Below are 12,793 nucleotides of genomic sequence, written 5' to 3'. Positions count from 1 at the left end.
TGACCTCGGAGAAGAAGAGGAGGGGCCTTTTCAGTCCTTTCCGTACAACAAGATGGCCGCCGGCGGCAGTGGTGAGGAAACATGGCGGCCTCCGCTTGTCCCGTTCTCGCAATGCAGCATATGTCCGTACAAGATGGCGGCCCCCTGTGAGGAAGCAACATGGCGGCCTCCGTGTCCCCCGTTGGCGGCAAGATGGCGTCCCTGGTGCAGTACGTGGTTCTGAGGGGAGACCTGAGGCGGGAGCCTTTCCTCTGGCCCCTGGGGGGCCCTAGTGGCCCAAGCCGTCCACGCCGCCCTGGCCGCCGTCCACGAGCACCGCCGGCAGCCGCAGACGGAGGAGTACCTGGCCCAGGGAGGCCGCATGAGGACCGTGGTGCTGGAGGTGAGCGACCCTCCAGACTCAGCCCAGGCTCCAGAATGGCATTTTAAGGGGATTTGTGTGTGTTTTAAATTAATCTTGTGTTTTAAACATCCTGGACCTCGCCTGAAGAAATTACTGTTTATTATTATTGCTGTTGTTGTTGTTGTTGTTGTTGTTTGGAGTCCTGGGATTTGTAGCATCGTGGGATGCTTAGCCTTCTCTGTGGGAGAGCCCAGGCGCCACAACAAACTACCAGTCCATAGGGTCGGACTGATCTGCACCAGAGAATTAGCGCAGTTTGGCACCGCTTTCGCTGCCAGGGCTCAACACTGCGGAGTCCTGGGACTTTTGTAGCTGTGGGACATTCAGCCTTCTCCCGGAGAGCTCTGGAGCCACCGCAAACTACGAATCCCAGAATTAATGCACTCTGACACCACTTTAACTGCCGCGGCTCAGAGCAACGGGATCCCGGGGTTTGCGCTTTCAGTGATGCTTAGCCGCCTTTGCCAGAGAGCTCTGCTGGGCCACAGCTAACAAAACGGACTTCAACAGGGAGAAATGCAAGGTACTGCACTTAGGGCAGAAAATGAAATACACAGAGATAGGATTATGGGGGACACCTGGCTGAACAAGAGACTTATTCGCGTGGAAGGGATCTGGGAGTCCAAGTAGAGCACAAGTTGAACATGAGTCAAGAGTGCGATGCAGCAGCTAAAAAGGCCAATGCGATTCTAGGCTGCATCAATAGAAATAGAGAGTCTAGATCAAGGGAAGGAATAGTCCCACTCTACTCTGCTCTGGTCAGGTCCCACCTGGAATATTGTGTCCAGTTCTGGGCACCACAATTCAAAAAGAACATTGGGAAACTGGAGCGTGTCCAAAGGAGAGTGACTAAAATGGTGAAGGGTCTGGAAACCATGGAGCCCTATGAGGAGAGACTTAGGAGCTGCTGGGTGTGCTTATCCTGGAGTAAAGAAGGTTAAGAGGGGATATGATAGCCCTGTTTAAATATCTGATTAAATATTCCTTCCTTCCGTCCTTTGCAAAGGGATTTACAGACATAATCCAGTTAGGTCTTCAGCTGCCATCGCTCACTGGTATAGAACACTGGGATCTGTAGTTCTGTCAGGTATTTAACCTTTTCCTGCCAGAGCTCTGGTGTGGCGCCAGAACAAACTACAATTCCCCGAATTCCGTAGCGTTGCAACATGGCAGTCAAAACAGCGTCCAGCCTTTGTCATCCCGGAAGCAGCAGCCATGTTCGGCCTTGGGTCGCCAAGTCGCATCGTGCTCTCCTTGTCGTGTGTCCACAGCTTACTATGCAACCTCTGACAGGTTTATTCAGGGCTGCCTCTGCACTGCAGAAATAACCCAGTTTGGCAACGCTTTTAACTGCCATGGCCCAGTGCTGTAGAATCCTGGGATTTGTGGTTTGCTGTGGCACCAGCACTCTCTGACAGAACCATAGAATGATAGACTTGGAAGAGACTCCAAGGGCCATCCAGTCCAACCCCATTCTGCCATGCAGGAAATCTCTATCAGAGAATCCCTAACTCAACAAAACTACAATTCCCAGCGTGGATGCAGCTCAGAAGGGTGGCCTATGTTGTTTAATGGAGCTTGCTCCATTGTAAATGTGCTTAAAATGGCAACGTCATATACAGTGGACCCTTGTTCTACACTGGGGTTTGGTTCCAAGATCCCCCCATGTATAAAAAAAACCCCGTGTATAAGAAGGGCCAACTGTAGGACTCTTGACCAGAATACATCTCCCTTCATGAAATATTTTTGGTGGTGAAATTAGCCAGATGCCTGGCTATTGTGGTTTAACCAGAATGCGCTCATCTCTCCACATTCGCTGGGGTTAGGAGCACAGGACGCCCGTGAATGTGGAAAAACGCTAATAACAAAAACACTATGGAATCTCTAGGTCCTCCAGAGCAACATCTGCCAGACATCAACCATAGATTTGTGCTGGAGGAGCTACAAACGCCTAGCGGAGTGTTCACTGTAGGAATCTCTAGGTCCTTCAGTGTGACCTTTGGTTAACGTTGACCATAGAGATGCGCTGGAGGACCCTCTAGATATTCCTGAGAGAATATATTAATACAATCTGTGAATAATCCAATCCACAGAATGAGGGACGTATGTAGTCTGCCTCGCCTTCTGCTGTAACATTGTGGAAGACATTCCTGCTCGATTTGCGTTGTGTTGTGTGAGACTCTGACTCTCATCTTCTGTCTTTCTAGGCCCCAGATGAGTATGCCTTGAGCGCATTAACAGAGTCACTGCAGCAAAATGGGATCGATCACAAAGTATGGGTAGAGCAGCCGGAAAACATTGCGACGTGCGTTGCCCTCCGTCCTTACCCAAAGGAGACCGTGCACCACCTTCTGAAGAAGTTCAAACTCCTGAAGTGATCATTTTCCTCTCTACTTGGCCAGGAAGAAAATACAGCTTGCAACTGGGTCATAGACATCTGGCTTATAGCAGAAGATACAAGAAGCAGGTGAAGAATCTTCTTCTCACTGCAGGCTGCTGGCAACTAGGCAACTTCAGCCAAAAAGCTGCTGCTCATTCTGCACAGATGATGATTAAACTGGTGGGTTTGTGCCTCTTACATTGTGACAGCAGGCTTTTTCTTGGTGTAAGAAATTTGGGGGGGGCACCTTGAGGGTTTAAAAATGGGATGCAGTTTTATGCTTATTAAAACTCCTCCTGGGTTATGGTGGGTGGATATTGCTGAGATTTGAATGCCCCTCCATATGTTCTTGTGTTTTGTGTGTGTTCAAGCCACCTGTCAGCTTATGGTGACCCCATGGATTTCACAGGGTTTTCCTAGGCAAGGATTACTCAGAGGTGGTTTTGCCGGTTCCTTCCTGTGAAATATAGCAGCAACCTCATCCTGATTACTAACCAGGCCTGACCCTGCTTACCTTCCAGTCAGACAGAATCTAGTGCCTTTAGGATATTTACTAACCTAAATACCTACTGTGGTCTTTATTACAAGTCGCATAATTCCATCTGTGACCCTAGCTAAGACTGATGGGAATTGCATTTTCCAACATTTGGAAGGCCCATATTGTTGTTGTATGCTTTCAAGTCATTTCCAATTTATGGTGACCCTAAGGTATATCATGGGGTTTTCTTGGCATGTTTCTTCAGAGGGGGTTGCCATTGCCATCCTGAGGCTGAGAGAGTGTGACTTGATCATCTAGGAGGTTTCTGTGGCTGAGCCAGGATTTGAACCCTGCTCTTCAGGGTCATAATCAGTGGCTCAAACCACACTGGTTCTATGTTTCTTGCCCCCTCCTGTAGAAAACTAATATAGTCAGCCTTCCATTTTTGCAGGGGATCCAGATCCCCCGCCATGAAAACGTAGACTTGCCATTATTCAAGCACCATAGGCTTGAATGGGGTGTGTGCGTGTGAGTGTGTGCACCTCATCGAAATTAATGGGTCACCCCTCCGTGAATATTCAAGACCATAGATGTCAAGTCCGCAAGAACGGAGGGGCGACTGTATTAAAAAATGGCAAAGATGTGGAAAGGGGGTGGCTGGTAGGTTGTGCGTATTTTGCACTGAGTTGCAGAAGAGGCTCAAGAAATATATATTTATGTGAACAACATTTTGCCCGCTAGAAGGATTCTTGCACTAGCCACAGAGGCAGGGATACCAGGATGGAGAATTTATTTGCTAAAGTCTTGGGAAGGAGGGCGGGATAGAAATTTGTTCTTCAGAAGTTAGGAAAGCCCTGCTGTGCTTCAGAAAGCTTTTTGGCAAAGTCACCACTCATCAAAAATAAAATGTAGAGGCCGTGTGAATGTAGTGATGACGGGAGATGAGGCTGGGTCTTCTTATGGCTCAGAGAGGACAAAGCAGATAATAGGAACAAGCCGTTATCACTAAAGAGCCTGTAAGAAGGGGAAACCTTCAACAATCCTTTAGTGTGACTCCTGCTTTTCAGTTTATATAATTCCCTGGTGTTTGGGGGTGAAGGGTGAGGTGGCCCCGTTTTCTTCAACAGAATCACTGAGCAAAGAAACAGCAATTAACATGTAAAGTGTATACAGTGGTACCCCGGGTTACGAAAGTAATCCGTTCCGCGGAGCCCTTCGTAACCCAAAATCTTTCGCAAGCCGAAATTGCCATAGGCGCTAGCGCTGGAAGCCGCGATTCCGTGTGAAAAAGCGCCGAAAAGCACCAAAAAATTTTTTCGTAACCCGAAAAAAAAAACGTAACCCGAAACAGTTTTTTCTAATGGATTTTTTTCGTAACCCGGAAATTTCGTAAGGCAGTGATTTCGTATCCCGGGGTACCACTGTAGTTAGATGAGAGTTTCAATCCAATGTATGGCTAATTGAGGAGGGGAGCAAATTCTGGGTTTGGAAACCTTAAAAATGTACCTTAAATAAAACACATTGTGCTTATATACACATTTCACACAACTAGGAATACTACACACACTTCTTGCCACCCAACCTCAAAATGGATATTGCTGAGCTGCAGTTGTATTCATTTCTGACGTATGGCTGTTGTTTCCAACTTATGGCAATCTTAAGGCAAACCTAGCTGATTTGTCAGAGGGTTTGCCTTCCTCTGAGGGTGCAAGAGAATGTGACTTGGTCAGGGTCATCCACTGAATTTCCAAGCTGAGCAGAGATTCAAACCCTGGTCTCCCAGAGTCCTGGTCCAACACCCAAACCACTTTACCATAGTGGCTTTCAGAGGTACGTGCTTTCTAGTCAACTCTGACTTAGGGGTTGGCTAGATTATAGCAGGGAAGGGGTCATTATCTTCTTTTGAGGCTGAGAGAGTGTGACATGCCTAAGGCCATCTAGTGGGTTTCCACAGCTGAGCAGACATCTGGATTCTGATCTCCCGGAGTCCTTACAGTCCACTTCTGGTTACCTGGATTCAAAATGAATATTGTAGAGCTGGCAAAGTTACAAAAACAGGGCAAACATAATGGTCAAATGGTGGAAGCAACTTTGAGAGTTGACAATGTTTGGGCTGCTTTAGTTTAAAAACATTCGACTGATGGGGTGGTTATATGATCAAGGTTTATAAAAACAAGAAATTTTTAATACTAATAATAACAATAGGCTCTGAGGTCATTCTATGAAACGTAGCCATCTGAGTGGTGCCTTTATGGAATTTGCAACCACAGGCCACCATCTTGGATGACTTTAAAAAGCTTAGACAAATTCTGGGGATGAGGGTGCTATTCACGGCTGGTAGACTTGATCATGACACTATCTCTAAGTTGCTGGGAAGCGACATCAAGAAGAGGTTGTGATGTTTGTGGGTTTCCGAATGACATCCATTTGGCCACTGGAGAACAAGGATGCTGGTGTGCTAGGCCTTCAGTCTGATCCCATGGAAGATATCAAAGGACTTTCTTGTTCACCTTGCTACCCTTGCAACCTTCCAAACATATCCAAGGGTTCACAATTATGGCTTGTAGACAATAGCCCTATTTGGGTTTGGTTTTCCACAGAGGTCCACAGAGCACACTTTAGGTGCTAAAATTCAATGCCAACCTCAGGAATGAACCCTTGTACTGTATTAGTGTTTGCAGTAAGGATGGGGAAATTCCCTTTTGTTTGTTCTTTTGTGCAGTTTCAGGGGTGTTTCCAAAACTGCATTTCAGTGGTGACTAAAGCCCAAAACAAAAGGAGCAAATATTGTGCCAGCATGTTTTCATTTAAAGCTCTTATTACCAGTAAAAGGGGCATTTCAGCTGAAGGATAGGGTAGGGGAGAGTGGCCTTAGGAGGTTCCCCAAACGTGGAGAGTAGAAAGAAGTGTGTGGACATACTCAAGAAAGCAATTCAATGGGCTTAAGTCCAGTATGTTCCATGGAAGAGAGCAGGTAGGGATGGCTTTTTTTGGCCACCAGGAGGGAGCTAGGAAACTTTGGGAAGGTGCGCTTCTTATCTAGATTCTCAAAGCGGGAGGAACCAGATGCTTGTATTCTGAAGCAGGAAACCTCCCCAACGCCAAAGAAGAACTAACTGGTATTTTCTGGAATAATTTAAATGTGCACAATTCCTCTTAAGCATCGTTTTAGATTGTGTTGTGTTCGGTGTTCGACAAATGTGTGCAGTAGCTCATTGTTTAAAAACAACAACAGCAGCACTCCAATCACCCAGAGTGTATCATTCGTTCTCTGCTAGACTAATGAGGGAAACAAGGAGATGCCACTTATTGTTTATATTTGACCTGTGATCAGCCACCAAATTTAGGATTTCTCTGTTTGCAATCCCTTGCTATTTCTGATGAAGGCAACATTCAGAGCCAAACTTTCTTTTCCCAACTGGCTCTGGTTAGTAGCTCCAGTGGCTTCATACTCAGCACCCAGTGCTTCTGGGCTTATTAATCCACATGTCATGTCCAGTGTGATGACTTGGTATAATTTTGTTCCCTCTGCTTCACCTCAAAACCAGATTCTGTGCAGTTTGCAGGGGGTTCTGCGGGATCAAGCCCTGGGGTTGTGAGTAGGGCAGGATTGTGAAAGTAGGAAACAGGTACTTTACTACCCCTGTGACCAGAGCATATTGGAAGAGCACATTGAGTGTCATCTTTCATCCAGACCTCACTAAACAAAAAAGAAAAGATCTATAACAGGAATCCCGTTGGTATCCTACATGTGTGTATGTTTGCTTACGTATGCAGCTGCAATTGTCACAACAGATACATTCAGTTTGCTGTTGTGTAAATGGAGTTCCACATCTATTTCACATGCCATTATGCATTCCTGGATGGTGTGTCAATACTCATCTCTGCTTTCAATGCACTATGATAAAAGGAAACAGCCATTGCATACTGCATACTGGGACCATAAGCAGGCACTGCAGATAGGAAATTGGTTGCGCAGTGTTACTTTTCAGCTGAAGAGGGTGGCATAGTGCAACTACAACACTCCACAATCGTGACGTATGCTCTTGGACTATGGTACCTTTGAGACTAACTCTGTGAAAGAAGTTGTAGCATAAGCTATTGTAGACTTGGTCTACTTCCTCAGATGTGTGGAGTGAACTAGTGCCCAGGAAGGACCTTTATAAATCAGACTCTATGAACAGCCATAGAAGTGCAAAATTCCACTCCACTAATAGTGGGTTAAACTGTGACAATAGCTTCCTGGCACATACCCATTATAACACTGGTTAACACCCATCTCATGAAAATGCTCTTGGCCAGTTTACCCTATCTCCTTTCTGGTTTCCAGCCACCATCACACCATATTCCACAACTCTTTCTACCATTCATATGGTCATCCACCCACCCTGGCCTTAGCCAACATCTTTCCTCCTGCCTTTGTCCCTCAACAACCATCATTACAATTGAACTTGTCACTTCATCACCACAAGTGTTGTGTTTCTATGGCTATTCATTGTTAACTGCCCTTGAGTTGACTTTGACTCATGACAGCTCTGTGGATGAGACATCTCCAAGTCCCCCTATCCTCTATTGCTCTGCTTAGGTCCTGGAAGATTCGTTTCTGTGACTGCCTTAACCTAGTCTAGCCATCTGGTGTGTGGTCTTCATCTCTTTCTACTGCCGTCTACATTTCCAAGCATTAGTGTCTTTTCAAGTGAGTCATGCCTTCCCATGATGTGGCCCAAGTATGACAGACTCAGTTTTGTCATCTTGGCTTCCAGGGAGAGCTCTGGTTTGATCTGTTCTAGGACCCATTTGTTTGTCTTTTTGGGTTTCCTCAGTACTCTTCACCACCACCACATCACAAATGAGTTGATAACATTTTTTCTTATCTGCTTCCCCCAGCCCCCTCCTGTCCAGCTCTCACGTCTGTACATGGTGATGGGGAACACTATGGCTTGGACAATTCTTACTTTGGTGCTCAGCTGTGTTTCTTTACTCTTTAGGATTTTCTCTAGTTCTTTCATTGCTGCCCTTCCCATTCCTAGCCTTATCTCTTGTCTGCAGTCAACATTCTGATCAATGTTTGATTCTTGGAATGGGAACTCTTTTAACTATTTCAATTTCTTCATTGTCTAGGATGAATTTATGCATTTCCTCCATGGTCTATTCATACAGTCTGATAAAAGTCCTTCCTGAGCACCAGTTCACTCCACGCGTCTGAGGAAGTAGATCAAGACCATGAAAGCTTGTGGTACAACTTTTTCCTCTTAGTCTCAAATGCGCTACAAGATCCCTTTTAGATCCTGATATTCAAGACTAACATGGCTATGTCTGTGAACTCTACGCTTTTGGCCAGTGTGTGTAAGATCAAGGAAATACATTGGAGACAGAAAAGCAACACAGAGGCGCCTTGAGTCGACATATTGCCACTCAGTCTCTGTGTAAAGGAGCCCCCTTTGAGTCCCATTGGCTCCCCCCCATAGAGCCCCTGCTGCCCCTTCTCTTCCAACCCAGACAAACTTAGCTTCCCGCCATCACTTCTAAGGAATAATGCAACATTAGCCACAAACTTTTTGTCTCTTTGTTTTTTTTAAACTCTTGCAAATTCAATTAACAAAAAGCTACACAGTTTTGTTTTTCACACATCCAACAAAATTTCAGAAAGAGAAAGAGGAAAGAAAGAAACCCTCCCCACCCCCCCCAAAAAGCAATGCTATTTAAGAGCGAAACCCCCCCCCCTTAACTAAAAAGAGAGAAGGAAACCAAATTATACAAGAAGTTTTTAGCTATTTACACTGAAAGGCCTGAGCGGGGGGCAAAGAATCAGCTTGTCTCCCGTTCCATAAAGAACTGCCTTTTAAAAAAAATTATAGTCATAATCAATCTTATTTTTAAATAGTTTTAAGCTACTTTGGCTGTTAAACAGAATCAAAGCAGAGAACTGACTGCTTAATTTTAATCAGATTTTCTTTTAATATCTACAATAGTGGCCGAAGGACGCAACTTTGCTGTGAGCGGCTCCCGCTGCACTTTCTCCCTTTCGTTTCGACAGGATTTGTGGGGCTCTGGGCCAACCCCCTGGTCACAAACCCCATAGAAATGAATGGGAGCGTCCTAGTCGGGACAGCACTTGGTGCGTTGCTCTCAGAGCGGCTGTTGCTTCCCCCTCCTCCCTCCCTCCCCCTAAAAATATTGCAATTATCCCCCAAACTGTACTCATGTATTTTATTTTCAAAAAATTATTATATTAGTTTTTGTATGAGAGGTCCCACCCACCCAGTTTGTCATATACACAGAGGCCTCTTTTTCACACTTAAGGAGGCTGTCTATATACCAGTAATAAAACATAGGAGGGGGGAATGGTGGGTCAAAATACTCTGTCATTGTCATCATCATCATCATCATCATCATCATCATCCTTTTTCTTTAAAACTGACAAATTCACGATTGCTAGAAAAAGCTGATTGCACAAACGGATTGGGGACAGGGCAGGCAACTGGCGAGGGGCATGTCTTTAAGAATAGCTAAAAACATCCCTTTCCAGAGAAGAGATGGACATGATTCTTCACTGGCTCCCTGCTTTGCTGAAGGCGCAAATCAGTGACAGATCCAGCTGAAACTGAGAACTCAAATCCTCTTCCTCTCCCCATGCACCCAGCAAGACGCCTTCCCTGGATCCCAAAACCACCGCCACCTCCCTGCCCCACAAGTAACCTCCGTCAGGGATAAGAAGCCAGCAACTGATTACAAAAATAAGGATCATCTGTAAATTTTGGCTCAACTGTTCCGTCTTTGTCACTTTTTTTGCTGACATCCAACACCTTAAAAAAAAAGGAAAAAATATTTTTGTTGCTCCAAACACTACAAGAGCTGAAGAATGGCTGCAAGTTTTTGAGATATCAAAAATCTCAGAAAAATATATAATATATATTTATATATTTATATATATCTCTGTACGTCTTAATTATTTAAATTTCACATTCCTTTGAAAAGCGGGCTATTCATTCAGTCAGTAGCTGCTGAAGGAGGCTTTTCTGCTGGGCCTGTGGCGTCTGGGAGCCCCCGGTGGTCTTCTGTGCTCCCACCGGGCCGCCGGGCTGGTTCAGGTAAGGGTCTCTGCCGACCAGGTTGACTGTACACTGGACGTCAGCAAACACTTGGACCTGCTGGACCTGCTGGCAGACAAAGAGAGGAGAGATCCTTTTAGCCAGGCACGGGAAGGGGGGACCCCACGGTGGGCTGGCGGAGCAGGTACTACGGTGGAAGTGGAAACTCACTAGAGAGAATTCCTCTAGCCTGTAGTCACCACAGAGAAGAAGAACTCTTCTGTCTTCTTGTCCTACAAAAAGAAAACCGCTGCACTCATTCGGGTCAGAGCTCGTGAAAAAAGAAAGTTCACATCTTTCTCTCGAACTAACGTCAGGCACAACTCTGAAATATGTCTCTGGCATTACACAGTAACAGCAACACTTCAGCAATAGTACTTTAACTACCATGTCTTCACTCTGGGAAAGTGGGATTTGCAGGTGAAGTACTAGAGATCTGGCAGAGAATTCGAAATAAGGGCATCCTAAACTATCTGATGTAAAGGACTGGCACTATTTTCCCCCCACTGTGCCAGGGATGGCACTGTATTTTTGCCCATTGTCTACATCATTTTTCTAATTTTCCTGGCAAAATTCTGCAAGATCTAGCCTTGGTGTCTGGGCTACACTGGTCTAAATAACTCACAAAACTATAAATCCTAGGATTCTATGGGGATAGAGCCATAGGAGCGAATGTGGTATCAAAGTGCTGTAATGTTGCAGAGTGTAAGAGACCTAATTTTAGAAATAATTTTGGGGAAGGAGCAAGCTTGGTCTTCCTCCTTTTCTTGGGCCAAAGAGGTTACACACAAGAAGAAGGAAGACAGAAAGCAGACTCTTGAACTGTTCTGCTTAAAGCTTTGCTCTGGGCAGCTCCCTTCACAGATTTTCACCGATGAAGAATGAGGGGTTCCATTTAAAGCCTGCTTCAAGGGCAGAGTTGCATCTTTCCATCACCACCTTAGAGCAGAAAGGGTTCTGCAATAATGAAGTCTCAGGCTGCATCCACATTGCAGAAATAATCCAAGTTGACACCACTATAATTTGGAAAGGGAGCTGCCCAGAGCAAAGCTTCAAGCAGAACAAGTGTCTGGGCTGCCATGGCTCAATGCTATGGAATACTTGGAATTGTAGCTTGTTGTGTCGCTTCTCTGATAGAGAAGGCTAAACGTTCTACAAAACTACAATGCTCAGAATCCCATAGCACTGAGCTATGACAGTTAAAAGTGGTGCCAACCTGTATTATTTCTGCAACCTGAAAGTAAGAGGGATTTCTAAATACCCTCCACCCCTGCCCTCAGCTCCTGTCCCCTGGATAGCAGCCTTTTCTTTTCACTTCTGTTTCCCTTAGTCCTTGCCTTTCAAAGTCTCTCAGTACCTGCTATCAGCTCCTGTTATCACTTTCCTTACATTTATACCAACATTTCACAGCATTCAACATTTGTCCTAGGATTGACTTTCCCAACCTGGTGTCTTTCAGATGAGTTGGACTACAGCTCCCATGGTCCTACAACCAAAATCTAGAGGGCATTGGGAAAGCTGTCTTCGAATGCTAAGAAACAAGATCCCCAAATTCCCAGTGCTTGCAATTCTGTCTTTCCCTCTAAAGTTCACCCCAAGAACTGCCAATACACTTTTTTGTCATCCCAGGAGGGATGGGAATTTCCTGCAGGATCTTGGGTCTTAAACACATATAATAGCAGTGCACCCCCAACTATATTTATGACCCCCTTCTGTTCCAAAGTGAATATGTCCCTTGACGGATCAGTCCATGTGGCTCACAATTCTGGTCTCACGGCAAGGAAAGGTTAAAAGCTGAAGTGGGACTTTTGGTACAAAGTCAAAATGAGGAGACATGCCAGATTCCAAGGAAACATCTTCTTTGAATTGCAAATGGGCATTAAATTTCCTCAACATTGAAAATCTACCAGTGACCACATGGCCAAAAAGGTGGAGGTGCCAGCCTGCAGATAGCCCTCCCTACCATTTGAACTAAGAACAGAAACAGAAAATGCAGGCCTAGCACTAACATCTTCAGTTTCTTTTTCCTGTTTGCCTGATGAAGAAGCCAGCGGATATTATTGTTATTATTGGTACTGAGTTGGGGGCCCATGACAGTAAATGATATTTAAAAGAGGGTTCCTGGTAACAAAAAGGTTAAGAAGCACTGCCTTAGAGTATGCATTGTGTAAGGCTTGATCTTATGATTTAACTCCTATTTACCAAACAAATGATCAACGGCAGTACAGATTAACTGTATTTTATTCTTTTAAAGAGGAATCTATTTTAATATTGTAATAATTTAATTCTATTTTAATGCATCATTTTTGTATGTTTTTAATTGTACTGATCTTTTAAGTAATAAGCTGCTCTGAATCCCAGGTTTGGAGGGAAAGCAGGATACAAATAAATTATTATTATTATTATTATTATTATTATTATTATTATTATTATTATTATTA

The 12,793-nt window shown here is 44.8% G+C and overlaps 2 protein-coding genes across 7 annotated transcripts in view; one reads left to right on the top strand and one right to left on the bottom strand.

The window, feature by feature from the left end:
* The first annotated feature begins 8 nt into the window (after window positions 1-8).
* PTRHD1 (peptidyl-tRNA hydrolase domain containing 1) lies at window positions 9-2,981 on the top strand. The gene is given in 3 exon segments (XM_042463735.1): window positions 9-261; window positions 263-382; window positions 2,611-2,981. Coding segments are annotated over 3 exon segments (393 nt in total). The 5' UTR covers window positions 9-159; the 3' UTR covers window positions 2,782-2,981.
* Window positions 2,982-8,816: 5,835 nt separating this feature from the next.
* NCOA1 (nuclear receptor coactivator 1) overlaps window positions 8,817-12,793 on the bottom strand; it is a 393,895-nt gene continuing 389,918 nt past the window's right edge. For 3 of the 6 annotated variants that reach the window (XM_042463653.1, XM_042463631.1, XM_042463642.1), the window contains one exon: window positions 8,817-10,421. In XM_042463653.1, the coding sequence (XP_042319587.1) occupies window positions 10,248-10,421 (174 nt within the window). In that variant the 3' untranslated portion in view covers window positions 8,817-10,247. Of the gene's footprint in view, window positions 10,422-10,523; window positions 10,586-12,793 lie in introns of all 6 variants that reach the window. The other 3 variants (XM_042463672.1, XM_042463682.1, XM_042463663.1) reach the window with 3 other exon arrangements.

The sequence above is a fragment of the Sceloporus undulatus genome, chromosome 1, assembly GCF_019175285.1.
Source record: "Sceloporus undulatus isolate JIND9_A2432 ecotype Alabama chromosome 1, SceUnd_v1.1, whole genome shotgun sequence".
NCBI classification, from domain to species: domain Eukaryota; kingdom Metazoa; phylum Chordata; class Lepidosauria; order Squamata; family Phrynosomatidae; genus Sceloporus; species Sceloporus undulatus.
This window is presented reverse-complemented; position numbering and strand designations above follow the sequence as displayed.